General features: G+C 45.5%; 1 protein-coding gene across 1 annotated transcript; it reads left to right on the forward strand.

Annotated features, from left to right (window-relative positions):
• The first annotated feature begins 205 nt into the window (after positions 1 to 205).
• Positions 206 to 13,572, forward strand: LOC124176684 (transcription factor Sox-19b-like). The gene is made up of 5 exons (XM_046558265.1): positions 206 to 728; positions 1,426 to 1,691; positions 4,641 to 4,835; positions 9,529 to 9,686; positions 11,862 to 13,572. Exons 1-5 carry the CDS (start codon positions 724 to 726, stop codon positions 12,393 to 12,395), a joined length of 1,158 nt encoding a protein of 385 aa, XP_046414221.1. The 5' UTR covers positions 206 to 723; the 3' UTR covers positions 12,396 to 13,572.
• Positions 13,573 to 18,271: the final 4,699 nt, after the last annotated feature.

The following is an 18,271-nucleotide window of genomic DNA, read 5'->3' on the forward strand; positions in this document are numbered from 1 at the left end:
TTACTCGTCGTTCCTCCGCTGAGAGGTTAGGAGGTTCGAGAGCAGGCCGACCAATCGAGGTTAGCTTTCTCAAGCCCTCCGAGAGAAGGCCAAGCCCACTGCGCCGCGATTGGTTCAGGGCTTAAGCTGATGGTACGCAGGGAGGGAGAAAACCGATAGTTGCTCCAAGGATCAACTCTTGGCCGACGGTTTACTACATTTCCGAGCACACCGTCTACGGAGAACTACCGTCGCTTCGTTGTGCGTTTATTCTGTTATTCGGAAGGAGAAAAAAATACACCTATTGCCGTATTACCGTATTACACGTACACCCCGACACCGGTATATTTGTACACATGTATAATATGTACAGCTTAGACTGCATTAGACGGTTATCTTTCACCGTCGACGCATTATTCGTATAGGACTGTCTCGAAATATCACGAGAATCAGCCCGCAGCGCGGTCGAGAGTTACGAGTTGAACGGATTGTGAACGTCTATTACAGTGATGCAGTGCGAATGGACACAGTGATTTTAGTTTTGGTGAATTTCTTAAAATGTCATAATAGTTTAACCAGTGCAGACGATTATACGTTGGTTACTATTTTTCAGCGACATTCGTCTTTTCGCCCGATATTTCACTCCGATTCATTAAAAATTCATATAATTATTATCGAAGAAACTGTTTCAAAAACGGCTACAAAATTGAGCTCGATTTACACCAACGGGCTGCCGGCCATTTCATGAGGTAAGTCACCGACAATACGACGTTACTGTTTAACGTTAAATAAGCTTAAAGAAAGAAAGAACGAAAAAAAACGAGGGGGCAAACTTCCGGGCTGAGCTATTTAAACCGTGTGGAAAAAAAACAATTCGGAATTGAAAGATTTGAACAAGTGGACGAAATAAATTGTGAATATTTTGGTAAAACAATACCGGCGGTAACGCACCGATTTTCACTCGTACACTCGTCCGGGATTTCCGTCGGGTCTTTAGGAAATGGCATACAGCAGGGGTTCCCGCCGCCCCAAAGTCGCGTATCTATTAGTCCTCGTTGAATGACACTCGAGGGTTACGCTCGCAGGGTTAAAAAGACCCGAGGGTCGCCTAGCTGGGCGCAAAACGCGAGACGCGAGAAACCCCCTTGGGCCAAGGGCCGGGCATGGGGGATCCGTGAAGCCCCACGGAGCACCGCAGCCACTAGACGTTTTTTTAACGAACTCGAAGCCAGAAGTTTCCGCCTCGGATACTTATCCACTCCCTCGTTGATTACGTTAGTTTTCAAGCCTCGTGCCGCGCTGAGCCCGATACGGAATTGCGCAACGATATCCGAGCCTTGGCTCTCCTTGAAGAGAGGCCGTAAACGAACGAGCAATAAAAATTGGCGAATCGCACGTCAGGGGATTTGGCCCATGGGCTAATCGGGTCCGATTGTTTAATTGCAGGGCCGGCGGCGCGATGTGCGACGGAGCTTTCTCCGAGACGCTTCGTGGGATGCAGGGAATGTCGGGAGCTTCGCCTCCCGGCGGAGCCGGCGGTGGACCGATGGCAATTACCATGGGGAGTCCGATGAACGCGGCGAACAAGAAGATCCAGGAGGACCACATAAAGAGGCCGATGAACGCTTTCATGGTCTGGTCTCGGCTACAGCGGCGAAAGATCGCCCAGGAGAACCCGAAGATGCACAACAGCGAGATCTCCAAGAGGCTAGGTGAGACACGAGTAGAATTGAAAAAAAAAAAAATTAAACAAAAAACACCGAGACCTTTTTCCTCTTCCCTTCCTTCTACCCCCCGGCCCGCCTGTCTTTCCGTTTGTCCCCACTAGTCTTGCTAATACGTAAAAAATTACCAGCACCTTCTTATAACATGTTCCTTGGATAATTCATTTTTGAGTGCCAACAAAAAAGCACCAGCCATATACCCACCGTCAGCATTATTCTTCGCGCATAACTACCCTCGAGCGTTGCAGGCATAGAGGCTTCGCAGGACCAGATCCGTGCCCAGAAAATTATGCGCACGCGTCCATGGATAAGCAAATAATGCTCTCCTGCATCGGGATCGAGACGCCCCTTATAGGATCCCGCAGGCACTGTCTCTGTGCCGGTGTTCGTAATGTCTCTTTCACGATGAGATCCTTTTTGAACGGCTCGTGAATTATTCATACGGGCAAATCGAGTCTTGCGCGATTCAACGGCCAAGCTGCAGATCCAGCCGAACGAAAATGATTGTTTCAGCAGTCTCTTCCTACGTCTTGGACTTCGCCTCCATCTTGCGAGTGGGTAATTAGGAATCGGAGAATATCGCGAGCGAACGGGGACGACGGTATATAATAAGGAGTAGCGCGGTACTGACAACTGAAATCCTTCAATAATAGAATCGGGTTTAATCCAGCGTAAGAGAGAACGTCGGGTTCGTTCTCCGGTTCGCCAATTTCCAGGCCCCCAACTTTGTCGTCTGCTACCCCAGACCTAATGCCTAATACCTAATCGGTGAAACTCACCTTCCGGAACTAAACGACTAAAGCCAATGAATGCCCGAACATCCCCGTTCGTAACATCGATCCTAATTCTCCTTCTGTCTACCCCACCGTTTTTTCCTATTCCTCTTTTCCTTTTTTTTTCTTTCCTTATTTTACTCCCTTTTCATACGGCTACCGCTTTTTATAGACGAACTTGTAGCCGAAGCCCATTGTCACCTGGCGAAGGGAGGCAGAGGATTTTTTAGGGGGTAGAATTTTAACGGAGCCTTATCTTCGCAGGTTTTCAGGTTTCGGGAGCGTTTTCATCTTCGGCAAAAGACCCGCAGCTGTTCGCCGTTTCGTCTCGTACAAGGTTCGATCGTATTTGGTCTGAACTAGACTTTTTCACGTTCATTAATTAACAGGCTTTTGTACTTTTAAGCGATGTTAAATAAACGACATTGTCGGCCGGCCAAAGTAGTGAAAAGCCGACGCCATTGTGCTTCTCGAGCTCCGCTACCTGACGAAAGCACGAAAACACGAAAGTTAGGCTTTGTGCAATGTACGAAGGCACGGTGTGCTATGTAACCACCACTAGTCTACTATTAGGCGACTACACACAAGCCCGTATGGATTCGCGTAGACATGTACGATTCGCTATGTATTGTAGGTACTACACCAACCACCTACCGCCAAGGGAAGCCGGAGTCTTTTGTTCTAAACAAATACCTAGGCGCTCTATTCAGCCGAGAAAACGCGTATTGATTGGATAAGCTAAAATATAAATAGAAGCCTTTCGACGTGGGAGTACATAGGGAATTAAATCGAAGGTTTCCTCGTTATCGCCATCTTGATTATCCTGCCGCGAAGAATAATAGTTGTTTACAAAAAAGAAGGTCAGAACTTGAGTAATTCGTCATCACTGTCTCCCTGGAGCTTCGAATCGATCAAGGGATACATTTTCCAGTCCCGTAGGCCTATGTCAAAGATGCGGAATCTGTATGCTTAATGAACAGTACCACCATATTTTGAAAAGAGTTATAAAAAAATACGTATACATATATCAAGTTCAGTCAAACACTGCGTCCCCTACAGACGCTCCAAGCTGGAAGAAATATAAAAAAGAGGGTCATAAGTAGTGTCACAGATTGTGGATTCGGTATAGACCACACATTCGGTTTGATAGGGGAGGGACCCGAAGCGAGTGTGCAGGCCGCTAGAAAGGAAAAAGTTGCGATACTACTTTGGAAGTTTGATGTACCAAAGTAAATAGCTATTTCCCGTGAATTGCGTCACTTGAAAATTAGACAGAAGTGTGGTAGGAATGAATGAAAGATAAAAATGAAGCACCGGTTGACTGACAAATCGTTTTTTGTACCAATTGAATGAAAGCCGTATACCCTCCTCGACTGCATTACCATTCACAACGACAATGCCGTCTAGAAAACTCTTGACGTTTACGAAGCGGTTGCGCAGCTTCCCTCAAAACGCACTTTATTTCGCCTGAAAAGTCTCTCTTTGCGAAACACAGCGTATTGGTAGGTAGGATAGAAGGTAAGGTGGAGGCTCACCCTTGTTGGGGGTATAAATTTGCAACGGGTTCCGAGCGTGTGGTTCGAGTGAACCGCGTTTGTCGCGCTAATGCGAGAACCGAGCGAATCAAAACCGACTGTATAAATTTGTTATGTAGCCGTTCCGTGTCCGTGTGGGGCGGCGAAATAGGCACACATCGGCAGTTAGATGGAAACGCCGGGTGAGTGAGTGTGTTGCGGGAAAACAGCGCAAACAGCGTCGCTAGCACCCCCTGCACGAGTTGGCGCACCCTGACGTATTGTCGCTCATTGTATGCCTACCTGGCGCAACTGCGAAGCTAGGAGTTGCTTGTTCTACAGTTATAAACCAAAGCGGTACCAAACAACCAACGAGCCAACCTACCGCTAGATGCCACCTCTCTGGCGGCTCTTTGTCCTTTGCGCCACAACAACTGGTAATTAATTCTTGACGAAACAATGGCCAACTGAACATGTTCGCCCTGTAGACGAACGCCACGGCACCATGGCACCGTGTAACACGGCATTGTCAAGAGTACGTGCAGCTAGTTCGTAGTCAAGAGTCGAGTTCATGCGGCTCGTTCTTTGCCCGTTGCAGCCTCGCGAGTATATTTGCGCCTCGAACTCATTTCATGTTTTCTCATTTTTAGGGGCAGAATGGAAGCTTCTCACCGAAGACGAGAAACGCCCGTTCATCGACGAGGCCAAAAGGCTCCGGGCTATGCACATGAAGGAACATCCAGACTACAAATATCGACCCAGAAGAAAGCCGAAAACCCTCAGGAAGGAAGGCTACCCCTACAGCATCCCTTACCCAAGTGTGCCAATGGACGCCCTCAGAGCTGGTGAGTCTTTTTCTTCGATTTCAAGTCTTTCACCTCGCGATCAAACTCAACTCAACTCAACCTGACCACCGCACTTCTCTACATTCGGTACAATGGTTCTTTTTTCGCCGGAGAAAGTTCACGTTCTGTGCAACGATTTGCCGAAAAGTAGAAATATTTCCGAATACTCGCTGAAAACCGAATCCGCCTGACACTTAATTTTGCTCAATGTTTGAACTCCTCCATTTTCAATTCCAATTCAATCACAACTGTATAAGCTGCGCATATCCAACTGAATCTCAAAGCAAGAAGTCAATTCATAAGAACATCTTATTCCAGGTTAATGTGACACGTTCACCTCCAAGTATATTCAATGGTAGAAATGACGGTAGCTATAACGTCTAGGTCGAATTGAAGTCTGCGTGTTTTTTAAAAGTAGAAACTTGTTAAAAGTCATTGGCATCGGTTTTCCTTTTTATACAAAGTCAGGTACCGAGATGAACGGTACTAAACGATTCATTAGAGGTTTTGCATTAACGTATTAGAATGTTAAATGTGAAGTCAACCGCTTCCTTCTAAAATTGATCCTCGTAATAAAAAAACATGTTGCAAAAATACAAATAAAACGAAACACAAAAGCAGCCAGAAAGATAGAAGGAGAGAGAAAGGAACAAAAAAACATTAAGAACGAACGAAACGATCCGAAACATTTTCGACTGTTATCTTTTTCATTCTAAGCGGGATATAATTATTGTAGCTGATGGAAGTAGGAGCGAAAAAATGGTGCCAAATTAACCTGCATGAGGTATGTTGCAAGCATAACGAACGTCGCAACGAGTGCTATAATTTACACGGTGTGCGTACTGCAGTTAATGCACTATATTCGCATTCTACGCACGCTTCGGACAACATATTAGCAGAAAAAAAAAATTTTCCGCGCGTGAAAAACGGAAGGCGATAACGAGTAGTGAGATAATACCGCGGAAAGAATATGATGCGTGGCTTAAGCTCAACGCGATCAACTTTTCACCCACGACTACAGTCGTCAATTCAGCCTGAGAGCGAGCGGTGATCTTGAGCGTTAATAAACCGTGCGTATCCGATGTTTAGCTCAGGTATGCGCATACGTGTGTACCTGCATGCAAACATTGTAGAAAGAGAGAAGCGAGGCCCGAGGCGGGCATAACACAACCGCCATATTTTTCAGTAATCCGAAATTTATCGAAAGAACGCGCCACACGGTTGACTTAAATGTTTACGACACGCGACTCGGCAACTCTCGCTGCAAGTGCGCCAAGTGTGTGGGACTCTCGGAATAAATTGGCAGATAACGTGAGAAGGCGATATCATCATCATCGCGTAGGTTAATACCTCTATACAAATACGTACAAACTTACGCACGTCAATCCTTGCCCCGCTCACGAGAAATCGTACCGAGAATTACCAACGAAATAAGGATAGGTTGTAACATTATACCAAAGTTCAAACTAAATTATCATACCAATACCTATGATATTCAATTATTACCATCTCACGGTCGATTCATACCACACGGACCTCGCACACTTTTCTGTACCTAAGACCTCCATGTTGAGAAAAGATTTAAACATTGTTATCAAAAATTGTAGCAAATTCCAAACACCGATCGTGCTTGCACAATTTTTTTCCCCCTTCTCTTCGTTGCAATCGTTTTATACGTGCGAATCGTTGAAGCCGGCGCATAAAATTATTTCGTGATTATTTTGAAGATATCGCGATGTAATACTTTCTGCCGAACGCAGGAATGTCTTTTAATATCATAATTTTCATTCGAAATTTATATTATAAAACTGTATTACACGCGATGAATCGGGTAAAGCCGGTATTCTACGGTTCAAGTTGGTCGATAATTTGTGCGTGGTAAAACAATCTAATAAATAATAATGCTCTGACAAATTTATGTTCGCATGTCGGGCGGCAATGAGCCTCCGGCCACGGGGCCAGCCCATCCCGGTAGGGCTGACTCCTCCTTGGAAATAAGGAGGATTAAGGTCGCCCCTCCTCTGGCTCTGTCGCAATAAACTTATCGGCCTTCCGGTTAGCTTTTAACGTTAGCGTTAACGTTTCGTTTCAAAATTCAAGCACAGGACCGCAGGCAGGAACTTTGTAAATAAGAAAATGAAAAAAAAAATGTTTTACGATAATACGTTATACTATGCACACAAGGAACGATTGTTAATCTGTCAAAGGTCGGCAAGAAAAATGTGCTACCAGAAGTAAATGAAGAAACAAATTTCGACTTCTCTTACTCAACGAATTCTCCTGACGCGCGCAATGTTTATCCCGCAATTAACGCGATGTTATCAAGGCAAGAGAGCTTATAGTTTGTCCAATGTTTCAGAAATAGAATGTTGATAGAAGTTTAATACGTCGACACGCCATTTCACAGGCTAAGAATTTTCCAAGTAATTTAATTTCCAACATCGACGCGATATCGGATGAAATTTCATTCGCAATCGGTATTCCTCGACGGTTTTAATTATATTACCGCGCGCCTCCTCGTCCGAAATCGGTACGCGCAAGAAAGTCTTTTTTATCCCTTCTCGAGGGAACGAAAAGCAGACGTTTCTCGACACGTGGACGAGCACTTTTCTCTGGGCTAGAATTCGTCAATTGCAGCGGCGAGGAGAACTGGTAATGATAATTAAAAACACAAAGGAACTCGGTTTTCCCCTGTATATCGGCATCGGTATTTTTAGCGCATAGAAATATTTGGCGATACTTGGTACAGCGGTATGCATTATACCTATTACTCTGCGTCGAACAAAAGAATCGGTTGATACTAATATTCTGTGAGAGACGGAGGACAGGTGACTTGTGTATAAGACGTGTGCTTGGATAGGCAAGGTGACATTTCTCGGGTTATTAAATACCGACAATGGAGAGTGCGGCACAATGCTGGTATATTTCAATCAAGCAAGCCTTAATAAGAAATCGCTTGTACATCTAACTGGGGAAACAAATTTAATTAAAATATATTTGTAGCTTCGTATACCGATATAATAACCCGCGCAGCCTCCTTTGCCAAACTTTTCTATTCAACCTGGGATAATGGTAACAAACCCCGTTGAATGGTTACCATTACCGCCCAATGTCACTCGAATGAGAAAATTTAAAAGATAATTACCGCCGTCAAGCTATTCACCGCGACAAACCAGCGGCGGAAAGCCAGTAGCGTTACGTTCTTTTTCTACTGTTTACCGAAACTTGAATCGCGCTGAAATTTGACAGGCAGCGGTGATGTGCGGAGACAGATATAGCAGCGTTAATTGCGAATAATATATCATCGGCTCCCAATGGCAAATCAATGACGCATAGCAATTGGCACTAATTCAATCGCTTTTCAAAACGATCGAGCTCCGCACACTTGTGAATAACATTTACATTCCGTTGTCGAGTGAGTAGCGAAAACAGACTTCATTTATTTTTTCATAATTAAAGAAATGAAAAGGCGAAAACTGAGCATGAACGGTGTTACATAAATATATGGTAATTTTTTGTACCATTACATTGCGTATTTCAAATCCGAATAGCTGCAGTCAACGTAGTTTTTACTAACGGTATAATTATATTGAAATTCATACGTTGAGAGAGAGCAAGCAAACAGAAGAAAGAAACTCGGAACTCCGGGACTAGAGTCTCTGTGAGGATTGAATTTTTCGCTTCACGGTGTCACTGATCATGGAATTATTATTCTCCGATGCCTGTAGTGTAAGATAGCTTAGAAATCATGTTACCTTCGATCTAATTCTTGTGACATTCCTGGAGAGAATTGACCGCCGGCACGTTGTCAAAAATATCGGTGATCCGTCATCGACGAAGGCGCGGAATGTCCGCAATGGAATTGCCGAACGAGACGCGGAATCGGGCGTTCCGTGAATTTTTTAGTTCGTACGTACGTACACGTACCTCGTAGATAGGTACACTACTCGACGAATAAATTATCGGTTTACCTTTTCCTTTATTTTTCTTCATTCCTTCTTTCTTTCTACTTCACGTAGATTTTTACCCGCCTCGCGATCTCCGCCCGAGGATTCTTTGGCTAACGCGTGAAGCTGTGTAGACGTCACTCAAGGCTCGTTTAGCTCCGTGTAAGAAGCAGGTAGATGCATACGTGTATAAGCACCTACGACCGAAGAACTCGGGGAACAGAGAATTAGAGAATGATTGGCGTCGAGTCCCGCGTCTCAAACTCGCGCACACGTACCGCGAGATTTATGATTGAGAGGCTCCACTCTTCTTCACTCTTTCTCTCTCTCTCTCTCTCTCTCTCTCTCTCTCTCTCTCTCTCTCTCTCTCTCTCTCTAAATCTTGCTGTTTTTGTCGAGGTTTAATCGACGCCCTTTCGATTACATACCGGCACTCTCTACCACCGTTAATAATTCTGACGAGAAACATCAGACGCCTGTTATTCCGGCGTCGCTTCGCGCTTTACCCAGCTTCGCACAGAGTCTAAGCGCCAAATTAATTCACACCAGGTCGAACCCTAGATCGGATCACCGTTTGAAAGATATATCGCCTCGTATTCGGCGGTTTGAATTTACTTATTAAATCAATTAAACTGTTTGCTTTATCGCTCACGTCATCCGTTATTTGTCTCTACTACGCGTTGGTACAAGTGCTTGGCTCTTTCGTTCCTGGATCGTGTGTAATGTATGTTTCTTTACCGTTTCAGGAATGGCCGGTGGTATGGGACAGGCGAGTATGGGGTCTTATTACGGCCCCGCAGCAGCTTACGGCACATTATCTGCCGCTAGTATGGCAGCCGCTGCAGCGGCTGCAGCCCAGCAATCCGCTGCCGCAATGTCTGCAGGTCTCTCGGCACCTGCACAGGTGAGTCTTACCCCGAATATGGGTTAAAAACGTCATCTCGTAGAACCAAACTATCGAGTGGACTTCTCGTCCGTCGAACGTACCCGTTTTCTTCTGCAAACCGGTACGTGAAACCAGTTTGGCTGCCGTAGGGTAGTTTTAACAAAGCGCTGGATTTCGACGCGCGTTGAGAATTTTTTTTCACATTATTAAACGGTCTTCGCGAGATAAAAATTTTTACGCACAGGTTCCGTCTGTTTTTTTTTTTTCTTCTTACAGTAAACCAAGATCGGTAAGTTCGGTTCAGGCAAGGGTCGCGATACTTCAACTAATTGTACGAGAATCAAGAAGTTCTTTGACTGCTTGTACGATGTACGAAAAATTATAAATCGTACGTCGGTTGGCGCGTATTGTAAGTAACGTAGGAATTGTTGCAAAGAAAAAAAAATATTTATCTTCCTCGTAGCCTCGGTTCTCTTTTCGATTTTGCTCGGATGCCGGACTACCGGATAATACATGTGGAACAAGTTTTTTTTAAACGCCCGGGTACGAAAGCACATCTCCATCATTTTGCTGGATGTCGTTTTTATAACTACAGAATCCAAATGTTACATGCATCGAATGCCTTAGTCATCGACGCGGCGTGACGTGTTGAATAATCGCCGTTAACGTTTTGCGAGTACAAAAGAGACGTGTAGTTATATGTATGCATAAGTGTCGTAGAGTGAAAAAGCTGTTAAATGTTACAAATATCGGAAGGTTGAGAAGTCATTCTATACGAGGCGATGACAGGTGTACGACACAGGTGTTGCCTGCCTATTTTCGCACGGTCGTTTGTCGCGACTTCGGTTTTGCTTTTTAATTTTCGCATTTCGAGCCGCACGTCGCATCGCGTCGAGATCCTCGTAAACCTGGATATATGTGATTTTTCAAGCCGGTCAGTTTCGGACTGCGATTTTGGTATGCGCAGCGTTTCTCGGACGGTTCCGATGCCAAAAAAAGAACCTAGGTTATACTGTACGCCTAGCGAGGAGAAGCCCGGGACCGGGTCTCGTAATCGATTACAGAACGGCGAAGAAGGAGCCTTACTCGGAGTTTGGAGGATGCCGTCGCGTTTTATATTTTAATACGGCGTGGTACCTACACGTTTGTTGTAAATCAAGAGGACAAAGCGGCTTAACAAACCGACAAAGGTTTCGCTAGCTCGGGCGAATCGCTGAATTAGAAACAGGCTTCAAAACCTCGATGAAGCTTTTTTATTTCTTTGATTACTTTTTTCATTTTCATTTTTATTTTATTTATTTTTTTTTTTTTATGCATTTCTTTTTCCTCACATTCGCAGTCCGTGTCAAACGACGAACAAGAAAGATTGACAAACATTTTTATTTTTCGTCTTATTTATATCAGTAGGCCTCTTTCCTCGCATATTTCTGAACACGTCTTTGAAATCCCTTCGTTCGACGTATTCCGATTCTACTATTCCTCGTCTCAGATAATTTTCACCACACGTACGACGGTTTTCAAGCCCATTTCAAGTTACTCTTTCTATCTGGGCCCCCGAGTGCGAGGGATAAGAAAAATCGATAAGAAGAACGGGAACAGAAGAAATAGAAAATATAAAGATAAATTCTATTGAATCGATTACAAAAGGGCCCGAGGCGTGAATCCGTTTCATTATATCCGCACGATCCTCGGAGGGACTTGAATGGCGTTGGTAACCATCGTTTTAACGACCGATTATAATTAACGGCATGACCAAACCGCTTCGGTAGCAAGTTGTACATATACATACATAAATGAATGTACACCTTCAACTCTGTATCCCAGCATGGGGGTCGGTTCAATTATCGAGGTGAAAGGTGCGCGAAGCTGCTGCCGCCGGTGCTGGTGGTGCAGAAGAGGCGACGGATTACTTCTCGGGCCTTCCGGGCATTCGGCAGGGTCTTTTTTACTCGGTACAAATTGCTCCCTTTACCCGTGAATTATGCGTACGTCTCAATCTCTCGTCGGCAAATCGGTGAAATTAACCATAAAAAAAGAATTAACCGTATCATAAGCTCGCGAGGAGCGTGGTAACGAATGTCGGTGAAAAAGTTCGTTTCGAAAAAACGATATGGAAATTGAATATCGTAAAGACTGGTTTATAATCGGAGAAGGAAACGTGATTTCACCCTCCTTCCCTTCCCGATGTTCCAGGTGGTCAGCTCCATGGACGCCATGAAGTATTCGATGGAGGCCGACAAATACAGAGCCGCCTACATGCCGCCGAGCACACTGACGATGAGCATGTACTCGGACCCGAAGTACCTCGACTCCAGTCCAAAATCATACCTGGATCGGGGCTACCTTGACTCGGCAATGACAAAGGCTTACTTCGAGTCCTCGAAAATGTACATGGACCAGAAGTCGATGAGCGGCGTCGAATACAACAGGCCGAGCTACGAGCCGAACAAGCTTTACGAGGAGTCGAGCCCTGGGGGGCCGGGAAGATCGCCGGCGGAGTCGCCCGACATGAGCAAGCAGACCGGCGGCGAGAGAACCGAGCAGGGCTCGTCCAGCGCCAGCTCGACCTCGACTTCCTCCGCGGCGAGTCCCGGCGGCCTGAACAGCTACTATCCGGGATCCAGGCAGCCGGGGCTGCTGCCCCCGCAGATGGGACAGTACCCTGGTTACCAGGTGCCCCCCGCACCGGGAAACGACTTTCCGCGACCGCTGGCGGTCATCTTCTGACCCGACAGAGTCTAGCCCGTGTATTGGTGAGGAGTGAGAGGCGACGCGAGGTTGTCGCTCTCTGCGGAATCCCGCTTCTAACGGCGACGAGTCGGCGATTTAATAATCATCGTTTCTCACATCCGCGAGGGGATTCCGCGTGGAATTGTTGGAAATTGTACATATATTACGCGGGCGCGACACGCGCGACACGCGCGACACGCGAGAACACTAATTGCTACACCTATTACGCTAGGATAGATTTCTTGCTTGTAAATAGCCGATCAGTTTGTATTACACACGTAGGCGATTCCGTATTTCCCTGCTCTTGGTTTCGAAGAACCAGTAACTGCACAAATTTTAAGTATGCAATAGACGTATACGTTTACTAGGGGGGCTTCGGCCCCCTGCGAGTTTCGCGCGCCAACCCTCATTTTCGACTTTTCACGGACACTTCGTCGTTGTATACAAATTTTAAATATACAACACATGTATACAGGCGTACACACGAGCGCGCGCGCACATATATGTATGAATATAGCTTTGTATTTAATCAACGGGACCCGAGGTCCTAATCTGTAAATAGATGTTGAGTAGTTGAAGTATCAAATTGACGGATTCACCGATGGAAATTGTGTAAGGGAAAATGAGACGGAAACGGAATCGAAGTAGAAGGCAGTGAAGGGAAAAAATTAGGAAACCGGTGAATTGATTTAAATTTTGAATAAGTATGTATTCTAAAGACACTTCAAGGTGCGTCTTGCTCTGCATGAAAAGAATAATCGAACAAGATTCTACATATGCCTGATACCAATATCGGTATTGCCGAGCGAGTAATACAAAAATTGTCTCTGCGTTTATCGGATAAGAAATAAAATGTTTGAAACCTGTTCGTAACAATCGCGAAAATGCAGCAATTTGCGCAGGGCATATCCTCGAATCATCGAAGATAAAAAAAATTAACTAAACCACTTTCGGCTAAGAATTGAGTGGTATTAATTAATAGCCGAAAGGGTTAAGCAGACCGCATGTACAGTGTATAACCTTTATATATATATATATATATAAATCATTAACTCTTAACGATTATTATCAAGTATTTCATGACTAATTAAAACAAATTTAGCCTATAAATATTGAGCTGTAAGTGAAAATGAGAATAAAACAAGACGAATAAACGACAGAATTACACAGTAAAGTTTGAATTTAAAGAATTTTTCGTTGCTTTATTCATATTTTGCACGCACCACGCTGAAGTTTCAAACCCAATTGTACGATCGCGATCACGAATAGCGATATTAAGACTGAACGAGAAGGAAAACCATATATGAACGAGTCGAAGCTGTGACCACGAAATGTGAAAATAGATACGTTCCCACAAGGAGAAGAGAGACGGTGAGAGAAAAAACTGGATTAAAAAAAAAATAGTAAATAACCGTCTACCTACCTTAAATCCGGGAGATTTTCATTTTGAAATAAAACCAAATGCTTCTCCGGTGCGACGTTGCGAGTATAATAGGGAATTCTAAATTCTATTCATCTCTTTATGAAACAGGAACAGCTGTAACCTTTTTCGGCATTGTATGGAATTTGAGATATTCTCAGAGCAAACAGCAAGGGCGAGACGCGAGGCGACACCCTCACACCTTTTCAGGCAAGCTCGAACCCCGAAAGACTCGGTTCTCAGCTTTCCTGCAGCCCCAAATACGCTCTAAGGGAAAATAAATGGTCACGCGTTACGTCCGCGTTCACGGTCGTTCTTACGCAACGTTCTCGGACCTCTCCACCTGCATCGGTCAATTCCGCACATCCTTACGTTCGAGGCGATTTTCGATGAAAGATCCTGTTCGAATCTCGGCCAACTCAAGGCGCGATAACTACGCCTTCGATCACGGCAGCAGTGATTTCGGTAAGGCATGATCAGCGCGTAAAGACAAGAAGATTCGGTGTTGTTCCCGAACAAAGAGGTCTCCACCCCGCGAGGGGGGAAAAAGAAGGCATAGAGACGCGATAGAAGAGAGGGAAAGAAAGGGAGAAATGAGCGAAAAAAATAAAACGAAATGTGACGAGATGAGATGAGATGAGATGAGCATCGGACGGTAGCTTGAAAGCCCTTCGTTGCGACAACAATGGGCTCTCCTCGAGTGGGAAGGAGTGATTACCAACTTACGGGGGCACCCCAATCATTCCGACGCGTAACAAACTAACAATTTTCCCCATCATTATCCTCTCGAGTAGAGCATTGTTTCTGATCTCTCAAGGGCCATTGCCGTTATATGTACGCGGCGAAAACGAGGAGTTGCACAACACACCGCCTACGCAGTGTACGTGTATACACGGTACACGTACACCGAGCGGCAGACGCCCCCCTCGTAGATGATCGAAACGCGCGGAGGAAGAAGAGCCGAGCTGACGCCCCGAGGCACCGAGCAAGCCGGCAGCCGATCCCGAGAGGAGCTATTAAATCTATTAAGTCGAATGAACAGTCGTGAAACCCGGCGACCCGGGCCGTTCATCCGTCGTCACCTAAGCTGATTGTTTAGCTGGAATTTCACCCATTTCGGACCATCGTCCTCCGCATACACTCTCGCGTGTGGACACCGTCGTTCAATCCGCGCCGTTTCAACCGCCTAGAGTTCATTAGACCGTCTCTAGTCCGCGGAATGCAAATGCCCATCAAGGACTTCGCAGGGGTCAGGCATTACGCAAGGCCTGGGTATTACCATCGAGAACCGGACGGCACTCGCTCAATTTACTCATTCAGACGTTGTTGCGTCAGCTCGTCATCTCCGCACACGAGGATTTCCCGATTCTTGTTTGTACACCGCCGGTGAGTCACGTTTTAGTTTTGAAAAAACATCCGTGACACTTCCACGGATCGTACGAGTCTTGCCTAAAATAGCATATCGACTGCATTTGCCGCCAACGGCGATGCGATCGACCGGCTGTTGGACATCGGGGAATGAGACGGTTCGATTGACACGCGAACCCCCTGCATGCAGACGCGAATCACAAATGACCGGTACTTCCGTATTTCGAAAGCAGCGAGGTCGGAATAATTACGTCGAGGGAATAAAGTGTGCCTGGCGAACTGCACTTCGACGATCGCATGATGCAAGAAGGAACAGGATCGGAACGTGTGTTCCGGTGCGAAGTATCCTGTACGCGACACCGAATGATCCGTCGTAAGGGTTGAAACGGTTTGTTGTCACGCGATTCTGAAGACTACAATACCGCGAGTTAGTCCGACGCTGTGCCGACTACAATCCATCATAATTTGTTTTAACCGTGACGAATCAACACGCGGTGTAGGCCGTGTACTTCCACTTTCCGGTGTCCGCGGTTTACCTTCGACTGCAGGAGCATGGATTACCCGGCATACACACAGTGGCATAATGAACGACGTGGAGAACGCGTGTAAATACATCCGCCACGTTATCCGTCGATAATCGATCCGCTGCCAACAGTTACCGCGCGTTCACGAAGCGATTATTATACCCAGCTGCATCTGCTCACCTGTCCGCTTTCTCGTCGCATGGATTCATCGTCCTGCGACAAATAAGCTAACGGGAATATCGAGCCTTTGCCAAACCGAACTGCCAAGGTGCCGGTGTTCAGGGACGAGTATCGATTCCGATCCCGATCCCGATCTCGAGAGCAGCATCGATGTTACCGTCGTTAATGACTCGAGTGTGTGCAACGGCGTTTCAACGCTCACTTGGCGCGATCGCCGACACTGTAGACATCGATGATCAGGAGATTGTGTAAGGGGGCCGAAGGTTTTCGGGCTGACACCTCTTGATTCGATGATTACATATAATCACGGACAGGCGGACAGACCCTTCAAACGTTTGAATCAGATATGAATCAATCCAAACCCATTATTTCTGATACACCGGCTGTCTGTTTACTTTTTCTGTTTGCTCACCCCACAAATTAAGGAAGCCCGCACGGGACTCTCCGCATGCTTGCATAAATTGGATTCAATATTTAATGTTTATCTATACCTACGTAAGCGCGATTATCGCATGCTGAATACTTTCGCAATTAATCGAGAGAAGAAAAAAGAAGAAGAATTACAAGAACAAGGTAACGTCGGAGTGAAGTTTTGTAAATTTGAAAAGAGAATATCGACGGCACATGGACGGATGAATTATGAAAATTAATGATTTACAGCGCTGGCAAATAACGTAGAAATTTCGCTTGTTATCTTGATCATGGTTTTGACAGGAAACGAACGAGCCACCAGATTATTTGTATAATAATTATTTTGAGTAGCAGGTGCCACAGCTATATCGATGCCGTCTTGTTTGCTCAAGTCAATCCTTTCCAGGCTCACTGCAGGCACACATGCGGTTGCGCAAACACAACACAGCAAGCGTTACGCTCATACATATGTTGCCGATATTCTTCCCCGTGCATGCCGTGCATCAACAATATTTTCCAGTCACATACACGTGCAATGCAAACGGTGCACTGTCGTAGTATTACATACAGAAACGAAGCAGCCTCCTCCTTTTTCTATTCGCGTACCTCCTTCTTTAATCACTGCAGCCCATCTTCCCACTCGTTCGAGCTGATACAAGAGTGCGGGGACGACGAGACGCTCTTTTGTCATTTTTAATATTCAGTATTTTTGAATTTTTCAACCATTCATCCGCGTTCAATTATGTAGAATGAGTCGCCAGGTTTCCAACCCCTTTCTTTGAAAGGGTAATTCGGCGCGGGGTCGAACCAGGGGTGGTGCAGAATGGTGGGGAGCGGAGGGGTGGTGGGGGGGGGGGGGCTACATGTATAACGAACAAATTAAACCGAGAGCTCTTATAAATCCGACACGTGCAATCGCGGCTTGGCTAAGCTGATTCCGCTGGGATAAAAATAATTAACGCAAAATAATTGCAAATACATTGAAGGTGATACAGGTACGCGAACAACAGCCCCTCAAATCCATTGGGGCTAACCCCAGTTTGACGCTCAATTGCAGAAAAACGTTTCAAATGTCAAGAGCAGTTTTTCTGCGCCCTGCTGAGAGGAGTGAAATCTGGTAACGATGACTAAAAATAGCTAATCCTGTTTCTATAGATTCGAATTTATGAACAGTTTTAGTCGGGCGTGTTAAAACGCAAGCTTTTCGAATGACTAGCGACGCGTGAATATGCAAGAATATCAGTGGAAAATAAACCAGTCTGAATATTCGGTAAGTATTATAATCTCGTGATTTACGTTAACCTTCCGACAAGTTATTCAGCCGCGGTGGCAATCGAAAGTATAGAGAAACCAAAGTTATTTATTTGATCGACGAAAAAATAAGAAACGTTGAGTAAAATGTTTATATTGAAATAGAGAAGTGGAAAAAAAAAAAAACTTAAAAAGCAAATAGTAAACGGACCGCGCCCCCGACCCTGTAGTCGATAAAGTGTACACGCCTGCTGGAGTAGTGTATAATTTGGAAGATGGTTGGAAAAAAAAATCTCGCACAATCCCTCGGTCCCACTAACTAAGAATAGAGCAACTTCGAGCTAGCGGTTAAACTCCGAAGGTTGCAGCGTATTTGGTATGTAAATCAGTCGGGCCTCCCTTCACACCTGTGCAGCTGGTTATGCCCACCCGCTGCATGCGTGCTCGTACAACGAGGCTACCCCACCTCACAGCAAAGACTTGGAACGAACTCCGAAACGAGCTGTTGCGAGTTGTCCGAGGGGGAGTAAAAAGCGAACAAGAATCCGTCGAGAGGGCGGAAAATCGGCGCCAATTTTCTGGGAGAAAATTCTCGGTTTGCCCGAAACAGTCCTGTACCACTTTTCGAAACTGGAATTCGAAGGGGACGAGGAAAGTATTCGTTTTTTGATCGAGTCCGAGGGAGGCTCGAGGCCGTCGCTATTCATGTGTGCCCGCTT

This window comes from Neodiprion fabricii, chromosome 2 (genome assembly GCF_021155785.1).
Source record: "Neodiprion fabricii isolate iyNeoFabr1 chromosome 2, iyNeoFabr1.1, whole genome shotgun sequence".
Classification (NCBI taxonomy): domain Eukaryota; kingdom Metazoa; phylum Arthropoda; class Insecta; order Hymenoptera; family Diprionidae; genus Neodiprion; species Neodiprion fabricii.